This window comes from Oncorhynchus clarkii, unplaced genomic scaffold (genome assembly GCF_045791955.1).
Source record: "Oncorhynchus clarkii lewisi isolate Uvic-CL-2024 unplaced genomic scaffold, UVic_Ocla_1.0 unplaced_contig_5780_pilon_pilon, whole genome shotgun sequence".
Lineage (NCBI taxonomy): Eukaryota > Metazoa > Chordata > Actinopteri > Salmoniformes > Salmonidae > Oncorhynchus > Oncorhynchus clarkii.
In genome coordinates this window covers 1-19,299 of record NW_027259150.1, presented here as the reverse complement: position 1 = coordinate 19,299, position 19,299 = coordinate 1, and the positions used below count along the sequence as shown (strand labels likewise).

The following is a 19,299-nucleotide window of genomic DNA, read 5'->3' as shown; positions in this document are numbered from 1 at the left end:
GATAGACACATGTTAACACTTCAGACACATGTTGACACTGGAGACAAATGTTAACACTTCAGACATGTTAATACTATATGTGCAACTCCATAAGGAATGTTGTCATTGGGTAACCTGGAGTCCTTATTAACCCTGGTCCTTATAGAGACCAGCTTCATTGTGTTCCTCTAGTTCCTGACCATTCACACAATCCCGCTCTGGAAAAGGTGAAGAGACCACTGCAACATGATCAGCTTCTCTGGTTTGACTATTTATGTGTTTGGGTGCAATTATCATTTTGGTTTTTTTCTATAATCTACTGGCAACATTTCTCCTAAATTCCAAATAAAAATATTGTAATTTAGAGCATTTATTTGCAGTAAATGACAACTGGTCAAAGTAACAAAAAAAGATGCAGTGTTGTCAGACCACGAATAATGCAATGAAACTATTTTCATTTTTAAACACAGTACAAATGTTTTAACTTAGGAAGAGTTCAGGAATCAATATTTGGTGGAATAACCCTGATTTTCAATCCCAGCTTTCATGCGTCTTGGCATGCTCTCCACCAGTCTTTCACATTGATGTTGGGGGACTTTATGTCACTCCTGGTGCAAAAATTCAAACAGCTCGGCTTTGTTTGATGGCTTGTGACCATCCATCTTCCTCTTGATGTCATCGACGCAGGGAAGTCAGGCACAGGAGAATCGAACTTGGTATAATGGAGTAGTTTAATAACTTAAAAACACAGCTCCAAAACCATGATACATAATCAAAGCAAAGTGGGTACGAGGACCCATCACGCACCAATACAAACAACACGAGCATGAACAGCAAACAATCTCTGATAAGGACATGAGGGGAAACAGAGGGTAAATACACAACAGGTAATGCATGGGATTGGAACCAGGTGTGTAGGGAGACAAGACAAAACCAATGGAAAATTATAAATGGATCAATGATGGCTAGAAGACCAGTGAAGTCGACCGCCGAGCACCGCCCGAACAAGGAGAGGCCTCGACTTCGGCAGAAGACACTTGATCACATTCCAGAGGTTTTCAATGGGGTTCAGGTCTCGAGATAGGGCTGGCCATGACAGGGTCTTGACCTGGCTGTGTGGTATTGAACGTTGTCCTGTGGAAAAACCAATCCTCAGAGTTGGGGAACATTGTCAGAGCAGAAGGAAGCAAGTTTTCTTCCAGGGCAACCTTGTACGTGGCTTGATTCATGTGTCCTTCACAAAGACAAATATGTCAGATTCCAGCCTTGCTGAAGCACCCCGAGATCATCACCGATCCTCCACCAAATTTCACAGTGGGTGGGAGACATGGAGAGGCCTACAAGCCACAATCCACCACTGTGAGATTTGGTGGATGGTCGATGATGATCTGGAATGTGATCAAGAGGAAGATGGATGGTCACAAGCCATCAAACAAAAATTGATTTCTGAACTCTTCCTATGATAAAACATTAGTATTGTGTTGTTTAAAAAATGAATATGAACTTATTTTCTTTCCATTATATGAGGTCTGACAACACTGCATCTTTTTTGTTCTTTTGACCAGTTGTAATTTTCTGCAAATGAATGCTCTAAATTACAAAATTGTTATTAGGAATTTAGGAGAAATGTTGCCAGTAGTTTATAGAATAAAACAACAATGTTCATTTTACCCAAACACATACCTATTAATAGTAAAACCAGAGAAGCTGATCATTTTGCAGTGGTCTCTTCATTTTTTTCCAGAGCTGTATGTGTACCTGAGAATATTTCAAATGAAGGTGTTTAAGTGTGCGTGTGTTTGCAAGGATCTGCATCTGTATGCGAACAAGACGGTGTGTGCGTGCCTTCCTGAGGCCTAGCCTGTGGCCTGTGGCCTGTGGCCTGTGGCCTGAGGCCTAGCCTGTGGCCTGTGGCCTGTGGCCTGAGGGTGTGAGACCAGACGTGCTGAAGGCCCGGGACGGGGGGACGGAATGGACGTCTTCTCTCCCAGAGTGTTTCCCCACACCCTGGGAGGTTAGGATTATTTTATTTTTATTTTGAGTGTTTAATGTATTAAAAGGGCCCGAGGTAATGAATTATAATCTTTAATGCAGTGACCGATCGATACCACAAGAGAATAAATCAGCTTTTACTGAGAGCGTCAAACCCTTTAATACACTAGGAGAGAGAGAGGGAGTAGAGGGAAAGAGGGTGGGAGAGGAGAGAGGGATGGAGTAGAGGGGAAAGAGGGTGGGAGAGGAGAGAGAGGTAGTAGAGGGAAAGAGGGTGGGAGAGGAGAGAGGGAGTAGAGGGAAAAGGGTGGGAGAGGAGAGAGAGTGGTAGTAGAGGGAAAGAGGGTGGGAGAGGAGAGAGGGAGTAGAGGGAAAGAGGGTGGGAGAGGAGAGAGGGATGGAGTAGAGGGGAAAGAGGGTGGGAGAGGAGAGAGAGAGGTAGTAGAGGGAAAGAGGGTGGGAGAGGAGAGAGGGAGTAGAGGGAAAGAGGGTGGGAGAGGAGAGAGGGAGTAGAGGGAACGAGGGTGGGAGAGGAGAGAGAGGAGTAGTAGAGGGAAAGAGGGTGGGAGAGGAGAGAGGGAGTAGAGGGAAAGAGGGTGGGAGAGGAGAGAGTGAGGGAGTAGAGGGAAAAGAGGGTGGGAGAGGAGAGAGAGAGGTAGTAGAGGGAAAGAGGGTGGGAGAGGAGAGAGAGAGTAGAGGGAAAGAGGGTGGGAGAAGATAGAGAGAGGGAGTAGAGGGAAAAGAGGGTGGGAGAGGAGAGAGAGAGGGAGTAGAGGGAAAGAGGGTGGGAGAGGAGAGAGAAAGGTAGTAGAGGGAAAGAGGGTGGGAGAGGAGAGAGGGAGTAGAGGGAAAGAGGGTGGGAGAGGAGAGAGAGAGGTAGTAGAGGGAAAGAGGGTGGGAGAGGAGAGAGGTAGTAGAGGGAAAGAGGGTGGGAGAGGAGAGAGAGAGGGAGTAGAGGGAAAGAGGGTGGGAGAGGAGAGAGGGAGTAGAGGGAAAGAGGGTGGGAGAGGAGAGAGGGAAGGAGTAGAGGGAAAGAGGGTGGGAGAGGAGAGAGAGAGGTAGTAGAGGGAAAGAGGGTGGGAGAGGAGAGAGGGAGTAGAGGGAAAGAGGGTGGGAGAGGAGAGAGGGAGTAGAGGGAAAGAGGGTGGGAGAGGAGAGAGAGGAGTAGTAGAGGGAAAGAGGGTGGGAGAGGAGAGAGGGAGTAGAGGGAAAGAGGGTGGGAGAGGAGAGAGAGAGGGAGTAGAGGGAAAAGAGGGTGGGAGAGGAGAGAGAGAGGTAGTAGAGGGAAAGAGGGTGGGAGAGGAGAGAGAGAGTAGAGGGAAAGAGGGTGGGAGAAGATAGAGAGAGGGAGTAGAGGGAAAAGAGGGTGGGAGAGGAGAGAGAGAGGGAGTAGAGGGAAAGAGGGTGGGAGAGGAGAGAGAAAGGTAGTAGAGGGAAAGAGGGTGGGAGAGGAGAGAGGGAGTAGAGGGAAAGAGGGTGGGAGAGGAGAGAGAGAGGTAGTAGAGGGAAAGAGGGTGGGAGAGGAGAGAGGGAGTAGAGGGAAAGAGGGTGTGAGGGAAAGGTACTATAAAATGTGTAGAGTTGCTGGAAATGTTCTTTAATACCTAAAAAATGTCTCTCCACCCCATGGAAAAATGGGTAGAATTGCATGAAATTTGTTAACAAATAGCAGTTTTCTCTCCGCCCCATGGCTAAATGGGTAGAATTGCATGAAATTTGTTAACAAATAGCAGTTTTCTCTCCGCCCCATGGCTAAATGGGTAGAATTGCAGGAAATACACTTCTAAACACAAAATGATTTGCCATGAGATGGGGGGGGGGCTCTAACCAAATTTTGCTTAGGGCCCCCAAAAGGCTAGAGCCAGCCCTGAGGCAGGGAGAGAGACTGAGAGAGAGGGGCAGACTGAATGAAGGAGGAAAAGGAAGAAGAGAGAAATAGAAGTGGTAAAGAAGGAGGGGTGAGGATAGTTACCTTAGGGGTAGGCTCATTGCCTAAAAGCCCCCTGAAGCTCTAAGATTGTGACAGTTTTGTGAGGAAGCAAGGTTACAGGGTCAGACTCTTGAGTTAAGACAAACACTTATTTTCTCTCTCCTGCTGTCCGTTGTTGTGTTGTTGTTTTTCTCCTCTCAGCAAATCCTCCTCGGTCTCAGAGCGTTTCCACTGCCCAGGGCTAGACTTTAATTAATTAGACAAAACCTTATTTATTCTTCTCTCTCTCTCTCTCTCGATCTGAGTTCAGTTTTCTAGGTCTCTCATTATACCTTCTGCAGTCCTACAGGTAGCTAGCACCTCCGCCATGAATATCTGATATCACCAAGGCCCTGTAACTACAGTACCACCTCCATCTGACTAAATAATACATAAAAAACAAGCAATTGTCTTGAATATTTCCAAAGCTTTTTAGTCCGGGAGTAGGCTTAGTCTGTGTCCGGGAAACCAGACCCTAGTGTCTGCTGGGTCCGATTCAGTATTACTGGCTCGCAGTGTTTGCTAGGTCAGTGTGATTTCAGGAAGGCAGTGAAGCTAAAGCTCTGGCCATTAGCAGCTCTTTAGAGGAGAACATCCTCATTCAAATGTGATGCCCAGGGCTGAGATAGTTAGATAGACAGACTCAGAACAGGGAGAGAGAGATCTTCACAGACAGATAGACACAGATGGCATTTCACCACTCCCATTTTCAACTATTTACCCACCACTACAGACACATTCTGACAAGTTAAGATGACCGCTGGGTTGTGTCCTGTATATGTCATTAACTTTAAATCTAGTCTATTGGCTGGAAGGAATCCGAATCAAAATGTATATTTTTTACACCCGTACTTTTCAAATGTACATGTTGATGACCAGTGGCCTTCAGATATATACTTGATTTTATTCTATTGAACACAAGGAATGAGGAGTATAAATGTCTTTGTTCTGTGTTTTTATTTCACTGCTTCTCTTCAGTTTGTGGTTGCTGTCTGTCTGCCGGTTGCTGTCTGTCTGCAGGTGTCAGATGGAGTCTAACTGTAATAACTGACTGAGTGGCAGGCCCAATATCATCCTCCACACTCTCACTCACGCTGGATGCATCTCAATTTCATAAACAAAATCTTCAGAGGCTGGGGCCTCATTTTGATTAGTGTTGCCATGACAACTACATCATTCGTGAATTGTATTAGCGTTCCATTTGTCTTTTTCTGAATCCTAATTCACTGGGGCTTCGGTGGAGAGAAAAGCCTCTCTCTGCTTTTATCCTTTAGTGTCTGTTCTTTCCCCTTAATCCCTCCATCTACCCCACCCTCCCCAGCCGAAATGCTGACGTGTTGCCCCCTTGGTGTGGGATGAAGGGAACCAGAATGGCCCTACAGTCGTGATGAACCTACAGGCCTTGTTTCTCATTTAAAAGATGCTCCTTCATCTGAATTGTATTTGTGTCTAGCTAGCCCTGCACTGACACCCATTGGCCAGAGGAGGAAATGTTGCTTGTCACCCCAGAAGAACAGAGACATCTCTTCAATAATATACACAAATAGAGCTGGCAGAAAAACATTTAGTTTACAGTGTATGGAAAATGGATCAGATATACTGTATTTATTAGAGACCTTTTACAAAAATCTGACAAAACATTTGAATTTGACACTTTTAATATGAGTCCCTATCTGGACTTAGATCAGATCTGTATGGAGAGGTCGGAGAGGTCGGATGTGTGCAAAGGATCATGGTATTTCCATTTGAGGCAGAAAGGCAGTAATTCTCTCTTAGTCCTTACTGGACTGACAGCAGGGGTCTGAGTTGAGATGTCCTTCATTGTTGTCCCCACTCACAGCTAAAACCAAACACACACAGAGAGGTCCTGTCAAAACCAGTCACTTCACTTCAATTTGTCAGGGCTGGTCAGGGACATCAGTGACAGTTGGTACACAAATTCCCTCATGTCTAACCCCTACTACCTCTGTCCTCCCTTCCCTCTCCCCTATAGTCCACACCTCCCCCTACTACCTCTGTCCTCCCTTCCCTCTCCCCTATAGTCCACACCTCCCTCCTCACCTCCCCCCACACCTCCCTCCTCACGTCTCCCCTATAGTCCTCACCTCCCTCCTCACCTCCCCCTACTACCTCTGTCCTCCCTTCCCTCTCCCCTATAGTCCACACCTCCCTCCTCATCTCTCCCCTATAGTCCTCACCTCCCTCCTCACCTCCCCCTACTACCTCTGTCCTCCCTTCCCTCTCCCCTATAGTCCACACCTCCCTCCTCACCTCCCCCCACACCTCCCTCCTCACCTCCCCCCACACCTCCCTCCTCACCTCCCCCCACACCTCCCTCCTCACCTCCCCCCACACCTCCCTCCTCACCTCTCCCCTATAGTCCACACCTCCCTCCTCACCTCCCCCCACACCTCCCTCCTCACCTCTCCCCTATAGTCCACACCTCCCTCCTCACCTCTCCCCTATAGTCCACACCTCCCTCCTCACCTCTCCCCACACCTCCCTCCTCACCTCTCCCCTATAGTCCACACCTCCCTCCTCACCTCTCCCCTATAGTCCACACCTCCCTCCTCACGTCTCCCCTATAGTCCACACCTCCCTCCTCACCTCCCCCCACTCCTCCCTCCTCACCTCTCCCCTATAGTCCACACCTCCCTCCTCACCTCTCCCCTATAGTCCACACCTCCCTCCTCATCTCTCCCCTATAGTCCACACCTCCCTCCTCATCTCTCCCCTATAGTCCACACCTCCCTCCTCACCTCTCCCCTATAGTCCACACCTCCCTCCTCATCTCTCCCCTATAGTCCACACCTCCCTCCTCACCTCCCCCCACACCTCCCTCCTCACCTCTCCCCTATAGTCCACACCTCCCTCCTCATCTCTCCCCTATAGTCCACACCTCCCTCCTCATCTCTCCCCTATAGTCCACACCTCCCTCCTCACCTCTCCCCTATAGTCCACACCTCCCTCCTCATCTCTCCCCTATAGTCCACACCTCCCTCCTCATCTCTCCCCTATAGTCCACACCTCCCTCCTCACGTCTCCCCTATAGTCCACACCTCCCTCCTCACGTCTCCCCTATAGTCCACACCTCCCTCCTCATCTCTCCCCTATAGTCCACACCTCCCTCCTCACCTCCCCCCACACCTCCCTCCTCATCTCTCCCCTATAGTCCACACCTCCCTCCTCATCTCTCCCCTATAGTCCACACCTCCCTCCTCACCTCCCCCCACACCTCCCTCCTCACCTCTCCCCTATAGTCCACACCTCCCTCCTCACCTCCCCCCACACTTCCCTCCTCACCTCTCCCCTATAGTCCATACCTCCCTCCTCACCTCTCCCCTATAGTCCACACCTCCCTCCTCACCTCTCCCCTATAGTCCACACCTCCCTCCTCATCTCTCCCCTATAGTCCACACCTCCCTCCTCATCTCTCCCCTATAGTCCACACCTCCCTCCTCACCTCCCCCCACACCTCCCTCCTCATCTCTCCCCTATAGTCCACACCTCCCTCCTCACACCTCTCCCCTATAGTGCTAACCTCCCTCCTCACCTCTCCCCTATAGTTCACACCTGTTTCCTCACCTCTCCCCTATAGTGCACACCTCCCTCCTCACCTCTCCCCTATAGTGCACACCTCCCTCCTCACCTCCCCCCACACCTCCCCCACACCTCCCTCCTCACCTCTCCGCCTCTCTCCCCCCACACCTCCCTCCTCACCTCTCCACCTCCCTCCTCACCTCTCCGCCTCTCTCGCCCCACACCTCCTTCCTCACCTCTCCGCCTCTCTCTCCCCACACCTCCCTCCTGACCTCTCTGCCTCTCTCCCCCCACACCTCCCTCCTCGCCTCTCCGCCTCTCTCCCCCCACACCTCCCTCCTCACCTCTCCGCCTCTATCCCCCCACACCTCCCTACTCACCTCTCTGCCTCTCTCCCACCACACCTCCCTCCTCACCTCTCCGCCTCTCTCCCACCACACCTCCCTCCCCACCTCTCCGTCTCTCTCCCCCCACACCTCCCTCCTCACCTCTCCGCCTCTCTCCCCCCACACCTCCCTCCTCACCTCTCCGTCTCTCTCCCTCCACACCTCCCTCCTCACCTCTCCGCCTCTCTCCCCCCACACCTCCCTCCTCATCTCTCTGCCTCTCTCCCCTCACACCTCCCTCCTCACCTCTCCGCATCTCTCCCCCCACTCCTTCCTCCTCATCTCTCTCCTTCACTCTCCCCTATCTCCTTCCTTCCTCATCATCCCTCCTTACCTCCCCCCACTCCCTCTCTCCCTTCCTCCTCACCTCTCTGCCTCCCTCTCTCTACCCCATTTCCCTCCACTCCCTCTCTCCCGCTTCATCCATCTCACCTATCTCCTCCCCTCCCCTCTATCCATCACCTCTCCCCTCCTCACCTCTCCCTTCCTCCTCCATCACATTCTCCTGGCTGGTGGAGGCCATGGGTGTGGTTTTGGGAGTGAGTTTGTCTCTAGGGCTGATCTGCCCCTCCCAGATCACCGTGGAACCTCTATCTGCAGATTGTAGACGCTTGAGGGGTGAAGTCTTCTGGTCTCCGGGACTGAAGGACTGTGAAGCCAGCTTTCGACGGGAGCTGAGCTTTCGACGATACCCCGAACCTGAACGCAGCGGCAGCCCACACAGCCCTTCCGTCTGGTCAGAGATACCCAGGGAGGGGGCACGTCGCAGGGAGGAGGGGGAGACGGGGGCACTGCGGGGGTCTGGAGGAGAGGAGAGAGAACAGAGGGGTGAGATATAACAGGGGGTAGGGGGAGGGGGAGGGGGAGAGACAGAGCCAGAAAGAGAGGGAGTGATTTGTAGTGATTTGAGTTTGTGTATAACAGTGCCTGTGGTCTCTCACTGAGTTGTTCAGTGTCTGTCTGTCTGTCTGTCTGTCTGTCTGTCTGTCTGTCTGTCTATGTGTCTGTGTGTGTGTCTGTGTGTGTGTGTGTAGTCTCACCAGTCCCAGCAGCAGTCTGTGTGTTTGGTGGGTAGTCTGCACTGTCAGCCAGGTTCTCTATACTGCCAGCAGCGTAGACCGGAGCACGTCCCTCTCTCCCTCCTCCTTTAGGCTTAATCAGCTTCTTCATCCTGTCTGCTATCCAGTTGGACTTCCTACAGAGAGGAGGGAGGGAGGGAGGAAAGGAAGGAGAGATAGCGAGGGAGGGATGGAGAGAGGGAGATCAAGATCAATGGGAAGTGAGAGAGATGGAGAGAGTGTAGGGGGATACAAAAAGAGGGATTTGGCCTTTGTCTGTGTGTCTGCATCCAAACACTACAGGAGTCCAGAAGAAACGCTGCAAAGACCACAGTAAGGACCTATTGGAGCGATGTGACATCAATCCCTCAAACCTGGAACCTCTCTCTTAACATTTTTTTTTTGTGTGTGTGTGTGTGTGTGTGTGTGTGTGTGTGTGTGTGTGTGTGTGTGTGTGTGTGTGTGTGTGTGTGTGTGTGTGTGTGTGTGTGTGTGTGTGTGTGTGTGTGTTACTTGGCCTTGCTGGGTGTAAGCATGCTGGGGTCCAGGACTCTGTACTGATCCATGATCTTCTCCACCAGCTTCTGTTTCTCTCTACGCAGCTCACCCATCTTCTCCCTGGAGAGAGGAGAGAGGGAGGAGAAAGGAGAGGGGAGGACAGAGGGAGGAGAGAGGGGAGGAGAGAGGGGAGGAAAGAAAGAGAGAGAGGAGATGTGCGGAGAGAGGGGAGGAGAGAGGGAGGATTGGTGAGGAGAGGATGCAAGAGGAGAGAGGTGAGGAGAGGAGGGGAGGAGAGATGGGGGGAGGGGAGAGAGGGAGGAGAGAGGAGGAGAGGGGAGGAGAGAGGGGAGGAAAGAAGAGAGAGAGGAGATGTGGGGAGAGAGGGGAGGAGAGAGGGAGGATTGGTGAGTAGAGAGGAGAGGAGACAAGAGGAGAGAGGGAGGAGAGGTGAGGAGGGGTAAGGAGAGATGAGTCAAGAATAGAATAATAATCTTTACATGAATGTGTGTGTGGGTGTACTGACTGGTACTCTCTCTGCTGTGTGAGTGTGTGTGTGTGTGTGTACTGACTGGTATTCTCTCTGCTGTGTGAGTGTGTGTGTGTGTGTGTGTACTGACTGGTATTCTCTCTGCTGTGTGTGTGTGTGTGTGTGTGTGTGTGTGTGTGTGTGTGTGTGTACTGACTGGTATTCTCTCTGCTGTGAGTGGTGCTGGTCCTTGCGCTCCAGGCTCTGCTCCATCAGGTCTCTGTTCTGATTGGTCAGACTCTGATTCTGCTCCAAAAGATGACGGTTTTCCTCCTCCATATTCCCCTTCAGCTGGGTCAGCAGCTACACACACAAACACACACACAGGGTTCAGAATAATGAATAGAAAAAATAAGTTGTGTGTGTGTGGGGGGGGGGGGGTTCTCACTTTTGGTCCCCACTTGGATAGTAAAGCCAAAGTGTGTGTGTGTGTGTGTGTGTGTGTGTGTGTGTGTGTGTGTGTGTGTAAGACCCTCCCTTCCTCCTGACCTGGTACTGGTTGGTGAGGCGGTCGGTGCTGAGCTCCAGTCTCTGGTTGTTCTCCCTCAGAGAGCTGATCTCTCCCTCCAGCCTGGTCCTCTCCAGCTGGGCAGCACTCAGCTCCCCCCGCAGCACCGAGCCCTGGGCCAGCAGCTCGCTCTGCACCTGGGTCCACTCCCTCTGCACACCCTGCAGCCTGGGAGAACAGAACAACACAGACAGACAGACAGACAGACAGACAGACAGACAGACAGACAGACAGACAGACAGACAGAGAACCAAGGAGTTACTTGACAAGATAAGAAGGTGAACCAGCAAGTCAGGCTATTTGTCAGTCAAATAACCGAATAGATCAGGGATGAACTGAATAGATCAGGGATGACCTGAATGGACGCCCCCCCCCCCCCCCCCTTGGGTTGTGCCGTGGCGGAGATCTTTGTGGGCTATACTCGGCCTTGTCTCAGGATGGTAAGTTGGAGGTTGAAGATGTCCCTCTAGTGGTATGGGGGCTGTGCTTTGGCAAAGTGGGTGGGGTTATATCCTTCCTGTTTGGCCCTGTCCGGGATGGGGCCACAGTGTCTCCTGACCCCTACTGTCTCAGCCTCCAGTATTTATGCTGCAGTAGTTTATGTGTCGGGGGGCTAGGGTCAGTTTGTTATATCTGGAGTACTTCTCCTGTCTTATCCGGTGTCCTGTGTGAATTTAAGTATGCTCTCTCTAATTCTCTCTTTCTCTCTTTCTTTCTCTCTCTCGGAGGACCTGAGCCCTAGGACCATGCCTCAAGACTACCTGGCATGATGACTCCTTGCTGTCCCCTGTCCACCTGGCCGTGCTGCTGCTCCAGTTTCAACTGTTCTGCCAGTGGCTATGGAATCCTGACCTGTTCACCGGACGTGCTACCTGTCCCAGACCTGCTGTTTTCAAATCTCTAGAGACAGCAGGAGTGGTAGAGATACTCTTAATGATCGGCTATGAAAAGCCAACTGACATTTACTCCTGAGGTGCTGACTTGCTGCACCCTCGACAACTACTGTGATTATTATTATTTGACCATGCTGGTCATTTATGAACATCTGAACATCTTGGCCATGTTCTGTTATAATCTCCACGCGGCACAGCCAGAACAGGAGTGGCCACCCCTCATAGCCTGGTTCCTCTCGAGGTTTCTTCTTCCTCTTCGAGGTTTTGGCCTTTCTTGGGAGTTTTTCCTAGCCACCGTGCTTCTACACCTGCATTGCTTGCTGTTTGGGGTTTTAGGCTGGGTTTCTGTACAGCACTTTGAGATATCAGCTGATGTACGAAGGGCTATATAAATCAATTTGATTTGATTTGATTTGAATGGACCAGGGATGAACTGAATGGACAGGAGATTAACTGAATAGATCAGGGATGAATTGAATAAATCAGGGATGAACCGAATAGATCAGGGATGAACTGAATAGATCAGGGGTGAACTGAATGGACCAGGGATGAACTGAATGGACCGGAGATTAACTGAATAGATCAGGGATGAACTGAATGGATCAGGGATGAACTGAATAGATCAGGGATGAACTGAAAAGATCAGGGATGAACTGAAAGGACCAGGGATGAACTGAATGGACCGGAGATTAACTGAATAGATCAGGGATGAACTGAATGGATCAGGGATGAACTGAATAGATCAGGGATGAACTGAAAAGATCAGGAATGAACTGAATGGACCAGGGATGAACTGAATAGATCAGGGATGAACTGAATAGATCGGGGATGAACTGAATGGACCGGAGATGAACTGAATAGATCAGGGATGAATTGAATAAATCAGGGATGAACCGAATAGATCAGGGATGAACTGAATAGATCAGGGGTGAACTGAATGGACCAGGGATGAACTGAATGGACCGGAGATTAACTGAATAGATCAGGGATGAACTGAATGGATCAGGGATGAACTGAATAGATCAGGGATGAACTGAAAAGATCAGGGATGAACTGAAAGGACCAGGGATGAACTGAATAGACCGGAGATTAACTGAATAGATCAGGGATGAACTGAATGGATCAGGGATGAACTGAATAGATCAGGGATGAACTGAAAAGATCAGGAATGAACTGAATGGACCAGGGATGAACTGAATAGATCAGGGATGAACTGAATAGATCAGGGATGAACTGAATGGACCGGAGATGAACTGAATATATCAGGGATGAACTGAATAGATCAGGGATGAACTGAATAGATCAGGGATGAACTGAATGGACCAGGGATGAACTGAATAGATCAGGGATGAACTGAATGGACCAGGGATGAACTGAATGGACCAGGGATGACCAGAATGGACCAGGGATGACCTGAATGTACCAGGAACGACCTGAATGGACCAGGGTTTAACTGAATAGATCAGGGATGAACTGAAAGGACCAGGGATGAACTGAATGGACCAGGGATGACCTGAATGGACCAGGGATGACCTGAATGGACCAGGGATAACCTGAATGGACCAGGGTTTAACTGAATAGATCAGGGATGAACTGAATGGATCAAGAAGTTCTATTAAATTAAATGGTTTGAAGAGAATAAGTGATGATGGAGCAGTTAGTTATTTGACTGACAAATAGCCTGAGAGAGTTTTCGTTTACCTCTCATTATCTTCTTTCAGCTTCTCTAATTCTCTTTCTCTCTCTGCCTGCTTTTGCACCTCTCCCTCCATCTTCTCTCTCTCCATTTTCATCTCTCTTTTTGTCTCCTCCATCTGGGATTTGAGGCCCAGGAGCTCCTGATACCTGGAGAATATGAAGGTGTTATGAACATTGGTATGAATTATCCGTAAACACTCACTAAGGTGTCATGATTGATTTCATAAACTTTATTTTATCAGGGTTGTTTCACAAGTCAGTGTATTCAATGGCATATGGAATTTCATAAAGTTTCATGAAGTTAACAATGTCTTATGTATACTTTTTTAAATGAAGTGTTACTTGGTGTTCACTACCCTCTCTCCATCTCCCTGTGTTCTCTATGTTCCCTCCAGCTCCCTGTGTTCCCTACCTTCCCTCCAGCTCTCTGTGTTCCCTACCTCCCCTCCAGCTCCCTGTGTTTTCTACCTTCCCTCCAGCTCGCTGTGTTCCCTACCTTCCCTACAGCTCCCTGTGCTCCCTACATTCCCTCCAGCTCCCTGTGCTCCCTATATTCCCTCCAGCTCCCTGTGTTCCCTATCTTCCCTCCAGCTCCCTGTGTTCCCTACCTTCCCTCCAGCTCCCTGTGTCCCCCCCCTCCAGCTCCCTTTGTTCCCTACCTTCCTTCCAGCTCCCTGTGTTCCCAACCCCCCCCCCTCCAGCACCCTGTGTTCCCTATCTTCCTTCCAGCTCCGTGTTCCCTACCTCCCCTCCAGCTCCCTGTGTCCCCCCCCCCCTCCAGCTCCCTGTGTCCCCCCCCCCTCCAGCTCCCTGTGCTCCCTATCTTCCCTCCATCTCCCTGTGTTCCCACCCCCCCCCCTCCAGCTCCCTGTGTTCCCACCCCCCCCCCTCCAGCTCCCTGTGCTCCCTATCTTCCCTCCATCTCCCTGTGTTCCCTACCTTCCCTCCAGCTCCCTGTGTTCCCAACCCCCCTCCATCTCCCAGTGTTCCCTACCTTCCCTCCAGATCCCTGTGTTCCCTACCTTCCCTCCAGATCCCTGTGTTCCCTACCTTCCCTCCAGATCCCTGTGTTCCCTACTTTCCCTCCAGATCCCTGTGTTCCCTACTTTCCCTCCAGATCCCTGTGTTCCCTACCTTCCCTCCAGATCCCTGTGTTCCCTACTTTCCCTCCAGATCCCTGTGTTCCCTATCTTCCCTCCAGATCCCTGTGTTCCCTACCTTCCCTCCAGCTTCCTGTGTTCCCTACCTTCCCTCCAGATCCCTGTGTTCCCTACCTTCCCTCCAGATCCCTGTGTTCCCTACCTTCCCTCCTGATCCCTGTGTTCCCTACCTTCCCTCCAGATCCCTGTGTTCCCTACCTTCCCTCCAGATCCCTGTGTTCCCTACCTTCCCTCCAGATCCCTGTGTTCCCTACCTTCCCTCCAGATCCCTGTGTTCCCTACCTTCCCTCCAGATCCCTGTGTTCCCTACTTTCCCTCCAGATCCCTGTGTTCCCTACTTTCCCTCCAGATCCCTGTGTTCCCTACTTTCCCTCCAGATCCCTGTGTTCCCTACCTTCCCTCCAGATCCCTGTGTTCCCTACTTTCCCTCCAGATCCCTGTGTTCCCTATCTTCCCTCCAGATCCCTGTGTTCCCTACCTTCCCTCCAGCTTCCTGTGTTCCCTACCTTCCCTCCAGATCCCTGTGTTCTCTACCTTCCCTCCAGATCCCTGTGTTCCCTACCTTCCCTCCTGATCCCGTGTTCCCTACCTTCCCTCCAGATCCCTGTGTTCCCTACCTTCCCTCCAGATCCCTGTGTTCCCTACTTTCCCTCCAGATCCCTGTGTTCCCTACTTTCCTTCCAGATCCCTGTGTTCCCTACTTTCCCTCCAGATCCCTGTGTTCCCTACCTTCCCTCCAGATCCCTGTGTTCCCTACTTTCCCTCCAGATCCCTGTGTTCCCTATCTTCCCTCCAGATCCCTGTGTTCCCTACCTTCCCTCCAGCTTCCTGTGTTCTTTACCTTCCCTCCAGATCCCTGCGTTCCCTACCTTCCCTCCAGATCCCTGTGTTCCCTACCTTCCCTCCTGATCCCTGTGTTCCCTACCTTCCCTCCAGATCCCTGTGTTCCCTACCTTCCCTCCAGATCCCTGTGTTCCCTACCTTCCCTCCAGATCCCTGTGTTCCCTACCTTCCCTCCAGATCCCTGTGTTCCCTACCTTCCCTCCAGATCCCTGTGTTCCCTACTTTCCCTCCAGATCCCTGTGTTCCCTACTTTCCCTCCAGATCCCTGTGTTCCCTACATTCCCTCCAGATCCCTGTGTTCCCTACCTTCCCTCCAGATCCCTGTGTTCCCTACTTTCCCTCCAGATCCCTGTGTTCCCTATCTTCCCTCCAGATCCCTGTGTTCCCTACCTTCCCTCCAGCTTCCTGTGTTCCCTACCTTCCCTCCAGATCCCTGTGTTCTCTACCTTCCCTCCAGATCCCTGTGTTCCCTACCTTCCCTCCTGATCCCGTGTTCCCTACCTTCCCTCCAGATCCCTGTGTTCCCTACCTTCCCTCCAGATCCCTGTGTTCCCTACTTTCCCTCCAGATCCCTGTGTTCCCTACGTTCCTTCCAGATCCCTGTGTTCCCTACTTTCCCTCCAGATCCCTGTGTTCCCTACCTTCCCTCCAGATCCCTGTGTTCCCTACTTTCCCTCCAGATCCCTGTGTTCCCTATCTTCCCTCCAGATCCCTGTGTTCCCTACCTTCCCTCCAGCTTCCTGTGTTCTTTACCTTCCCTCCAGATCCCTGCGTTCCCTACCTTCCCTCCAGATCCCTGTGTTCCCTACCTTCCCTCCTGATCCCTGTGTTCCCTACCTTCCCTCCAGATCCCTGTGTTCCCTACCTTCCCTCCAGATCCCTGTGTTCCCTACCTTCCCTCCAGATCCCTGTGTTCCCTACCTTCCCTCCAGATCCCTGTGTTCCCTACCTTCCCTCCAGATCCCTGTGTTCCCTACTTTCCCTCCAGATCCCTGTGTTCCCTATTTTCCCTCCAGATCCCTGTGTTCCCTACTTTCCCTCCAGATCCCTGTGTTCCCTACCTTCCCTCCAGATCCCTGTGTTCCCTACTGTCCCTCCAGATCCCTGTGTTCCCTATCTTCCCTCCAGATCCCTGTGTTCCCTACCTTCCCTCCAGCTTCCTGTGTTCCCTACCTTCCCTCCAGATCCCTGTGTTCCCTACCTTCCCTCCAGATCCCTGTGTTCCCTACCTTCCCTCCTGATCCCTGTGTTCCCTACCTTCCCTCCAGATCCCTGTGTTCCCTACCTTCCCTCCAGATCCCTGTGTTCCCTACCTTCCCTCCAGATCCCTGTGTTCCCTACCTTCCCTCCAGATCCCTGTGTTCCCTACCTTCCCTCCAGATCCCTGTGTTCCCTACCTTCCCTCCAGATCCCTGTGTTCCCTACTTTCCCTCCAGATCCCTGTGTTCCCTACCTTCCCTCCAGATCCCTGTGTTCCCTACCTTCCCTCCAGCTGCCTGTGTTCCCTACCTTCCCTCCAGCTTCCTGTGTTCCCTACCTTCCCTCCAGCTTCCTGTGTTCCCTACCTTCCCTCCAGATCCCTGTGTTCTCTACCTTCCCTCCAGCTTCCTGTGTTCCCTACCTTCCCTCCAGATCCCTGTGTTCCCTACTTTCCCTCCAGATCCCTGTGTTCCCTACTTTCCTTCCAGATCCCTGTGTTCCCTACTTTCCCTCCAGATCCCTGTGTTCCCTACCTTCCCTCCAGATCCCTGTGTTCCCTACTTTCCCTCCAGATCCCTGTGTTCCCTATCTTCCCTCCAGATCCCTGTGTTCCCTACCTTCCCTCCAGCTTCCTGTGTTCTTTACCTTCCCTCCAGATCCCTGCGTTCCCTACCTTCCCTCCAGATCCCTGTGTTCCCTACCTTCCCTCCTGATCCCTGTGTTCCCTACCTTCCCTCCAGATCCCTGTGTTCCCTACCTTCCCTCCAGATCCCTGTGTTCCCTACCTTCCCTCCAGATCCCTGTGTTCCCTACCTTCCCTCCAGATCCCTGTGTTCCCTACCTTCCCTCCAGATCCCTGTGTTCCCTACTTTCCCTCCAGATCCCTGTGTTCCCTACTTTCCCTCCAGATCCCTGTGTTCCCTACATTCCCTCCAGATCCCTGTGTTCCCTACCTTCCCTCCAGATCCCTGTGTTCCCTACTTTCCCTCCAGATCCCTGTGTTCCCTATCTTCCCTCCAGATCCCTGTGTTCCCTACCTTCCCTCCAGCTTCCTGTGTTCCCTACCTTCCCTCCAGATCCCTGTGTTCTCTACCTTCCCTCCAGATCCCTGTGTTCCCTACCTTCCCTCCTGATCCCGTGTTCCCTACCTTCCCTCCAGATCCCTGTGTTCCCTACCTTCCCTCCAGATCCCTGTGTTCCCTACTTTCCCTCCAGATCCCTGTGTTCCCTACGTTCCTTCCAGATCCCTGTGTTCCCTACTTTCCCTCCAGATCCCTGTGTTCCCTACCTTCCCTCCAGATCCCTGTGTTCCCTACTTTCCCTCCAGATCCCTGTGTTCCCTATCTTCCCTCCAGATCCCTGTGTTCCCTACCTTCCCTCCAGCTTCCTGTGTTCTTTACCTTCCCTCCAGATCCCTGCGTTCCCTACCTTCCCTCCAGATCCCTGTGTTCCCTACCTTCCCTCCTGATCCCTGTGTTCCCTACCTTCCCTCCAGATCCCTGTGTTCCCTACCTTCCCTCCAGATCCCTGTGTTCCCTACCTTCCCTCCAGATCCCTGTGTTCCCTACCTTCCCTCCAGATCCCTGTGTTCCCTACCTTCCCTCCAGATCCCTGTGTTCCCTACTTTCCCTCCAGATCCCTGTGTTCCCTATTTTCCCTCCAGATCCCTGTGTTCCCTACTTTCCCTCCAGATCCCTGTGTTCCCTACCTTCCCTCCAGATCCCTGTGTTCCCTACTGTCCCTCCAGATCCCTGTGTTCCCTATCTTCCCTCCAGATCCCTGTGTTCCCTACCTTCCCTCCAGCTTCCTGTGTTCCCTACCTTCCCTCCAGATCCCTGTGTTCCCTACCTTCCCTCCAGATCCCTGTGTTCCCTACCTTCCCTCCTGATCCCTGTGTTCCCTACCTTCCCTCCAGATCCCTGTGTTCCCTACCTTCCCTCCAGATCCCTGTGTTCCCTACCTTCCCTCCAGATCCCTGTGTTCCCTACCTTCCCTCCAGATCCCTGTGTTCCCTACCTTCCCTCCAGATCCCTGTGTTCCCTACCTTCCCTCCAGATCCCTGTGTTCCCTACTTTCCCTCCAGATCCCTGTGTTCCCTACCTTCCCTCCAGATCCCTGTGTTCCCTACCTTCCCTCCAGCTTCCTGTGTTCCCTACCTTCCCTCCAGCTTCCTGTGTTCCCTACCTTCCCTCCAGCTTCCTGTGTTCCCTACCTTCCCTCCAGATCCCTGTGTTCTCTACCTTCCCTCCAGCTTCCTGTGTTCCCTACCTTCCCTCCAGATCCCTGTGTTCCCTACCTTCCCTCCAGATCCCTGTGTTCCATACCTTCCCTCCAGATCCCTGTGTTCCCTACCTTCCCTCCAGATCCCTGTGTTCCTTACCTTCCCTCCAGATTCCTGTGCTGTGTCTCCAGGTTACGGTTGCTGCTCCTCAGATGGGAGTGTCTATCCAGCAGCTCCTCTAGCTCTGCCTCCTGCCTCTGCTGCAGCGCTATCATTCGCTCCTGGTCCCTCCTCAGCCCCTCCGTCCTGACCAATGACTCCTCATGTTCCCTGGCCCACACCTTAGACTCCGCCTCCAAAGCAGCACACCTGGCCTCGCTCTTACTGCACCTCGCCAACGCTGCTGCATGCTGGAAGCTCAGGGACGCCTCCTCCACCTGGGAGAGGAGGGGATGTTGGAAATCAAACACTGTGACACTCGGACAGTATTACAGTCTCTGAAGTGGCGAAAGGCCACAGTTTCATTATATTAACTATATAAAACAATAGTAGCTGTATGATACCTGTAGCTGAGTGTTGAGTGTCTGCAGCTTGGTGCAGGTCTCCTGCAGGCTGATAGAGTGATGGTGCAGGGTGTCTATCTGCTCCCTCAGGTGGCTACCGGCTGACTGGGACTGAGACAGCTGGCATAGCAACACCTCCCGCTCTGCGCCCACCGCTGCATTCTGAGGGGGAGGTGAGAAAGAGATGATTTGACTTGAGACAATTGACAATCCCATGAAAAGTTGACACAGCATATCTCAGCAGATTAGAATCTGTCAGGTG

The 19,299-nt window shown here is 51.9% G+C and overlaps 1 protein-coding gene across 1 annotated transcript; it reads right to left on the bottom strand.

The window, feature by feature from the left end:
* Positions 1 to 8,343: 8,343 nt before the first annotated feature.
* On the bottom strand, positions 8,344 to 19,199 carry LOC139399590 (coiled-coil domain-containing protein 88B-like; the record flags this gene model as incomplete). Its single annotated transcript, XM_071144953.1, has 8 exons — positions 8,344 to 8,667; positions 8,907 to 9,061; positions 9,438 to 9,542; positions 10,109 to 10,254; positions 10,441 to 10,627; positions 13,054 to 13,197; positions 18,634 to 18,911; positions 19,038 to 19,199. Coding segments are annotated over 8 exons (1,501 nt in total), but the record flags the coding sequence as incomplete, so codon positions are not given.
* Positions 19,200 to 19,299: the final 100 nt, after the last annotated feature.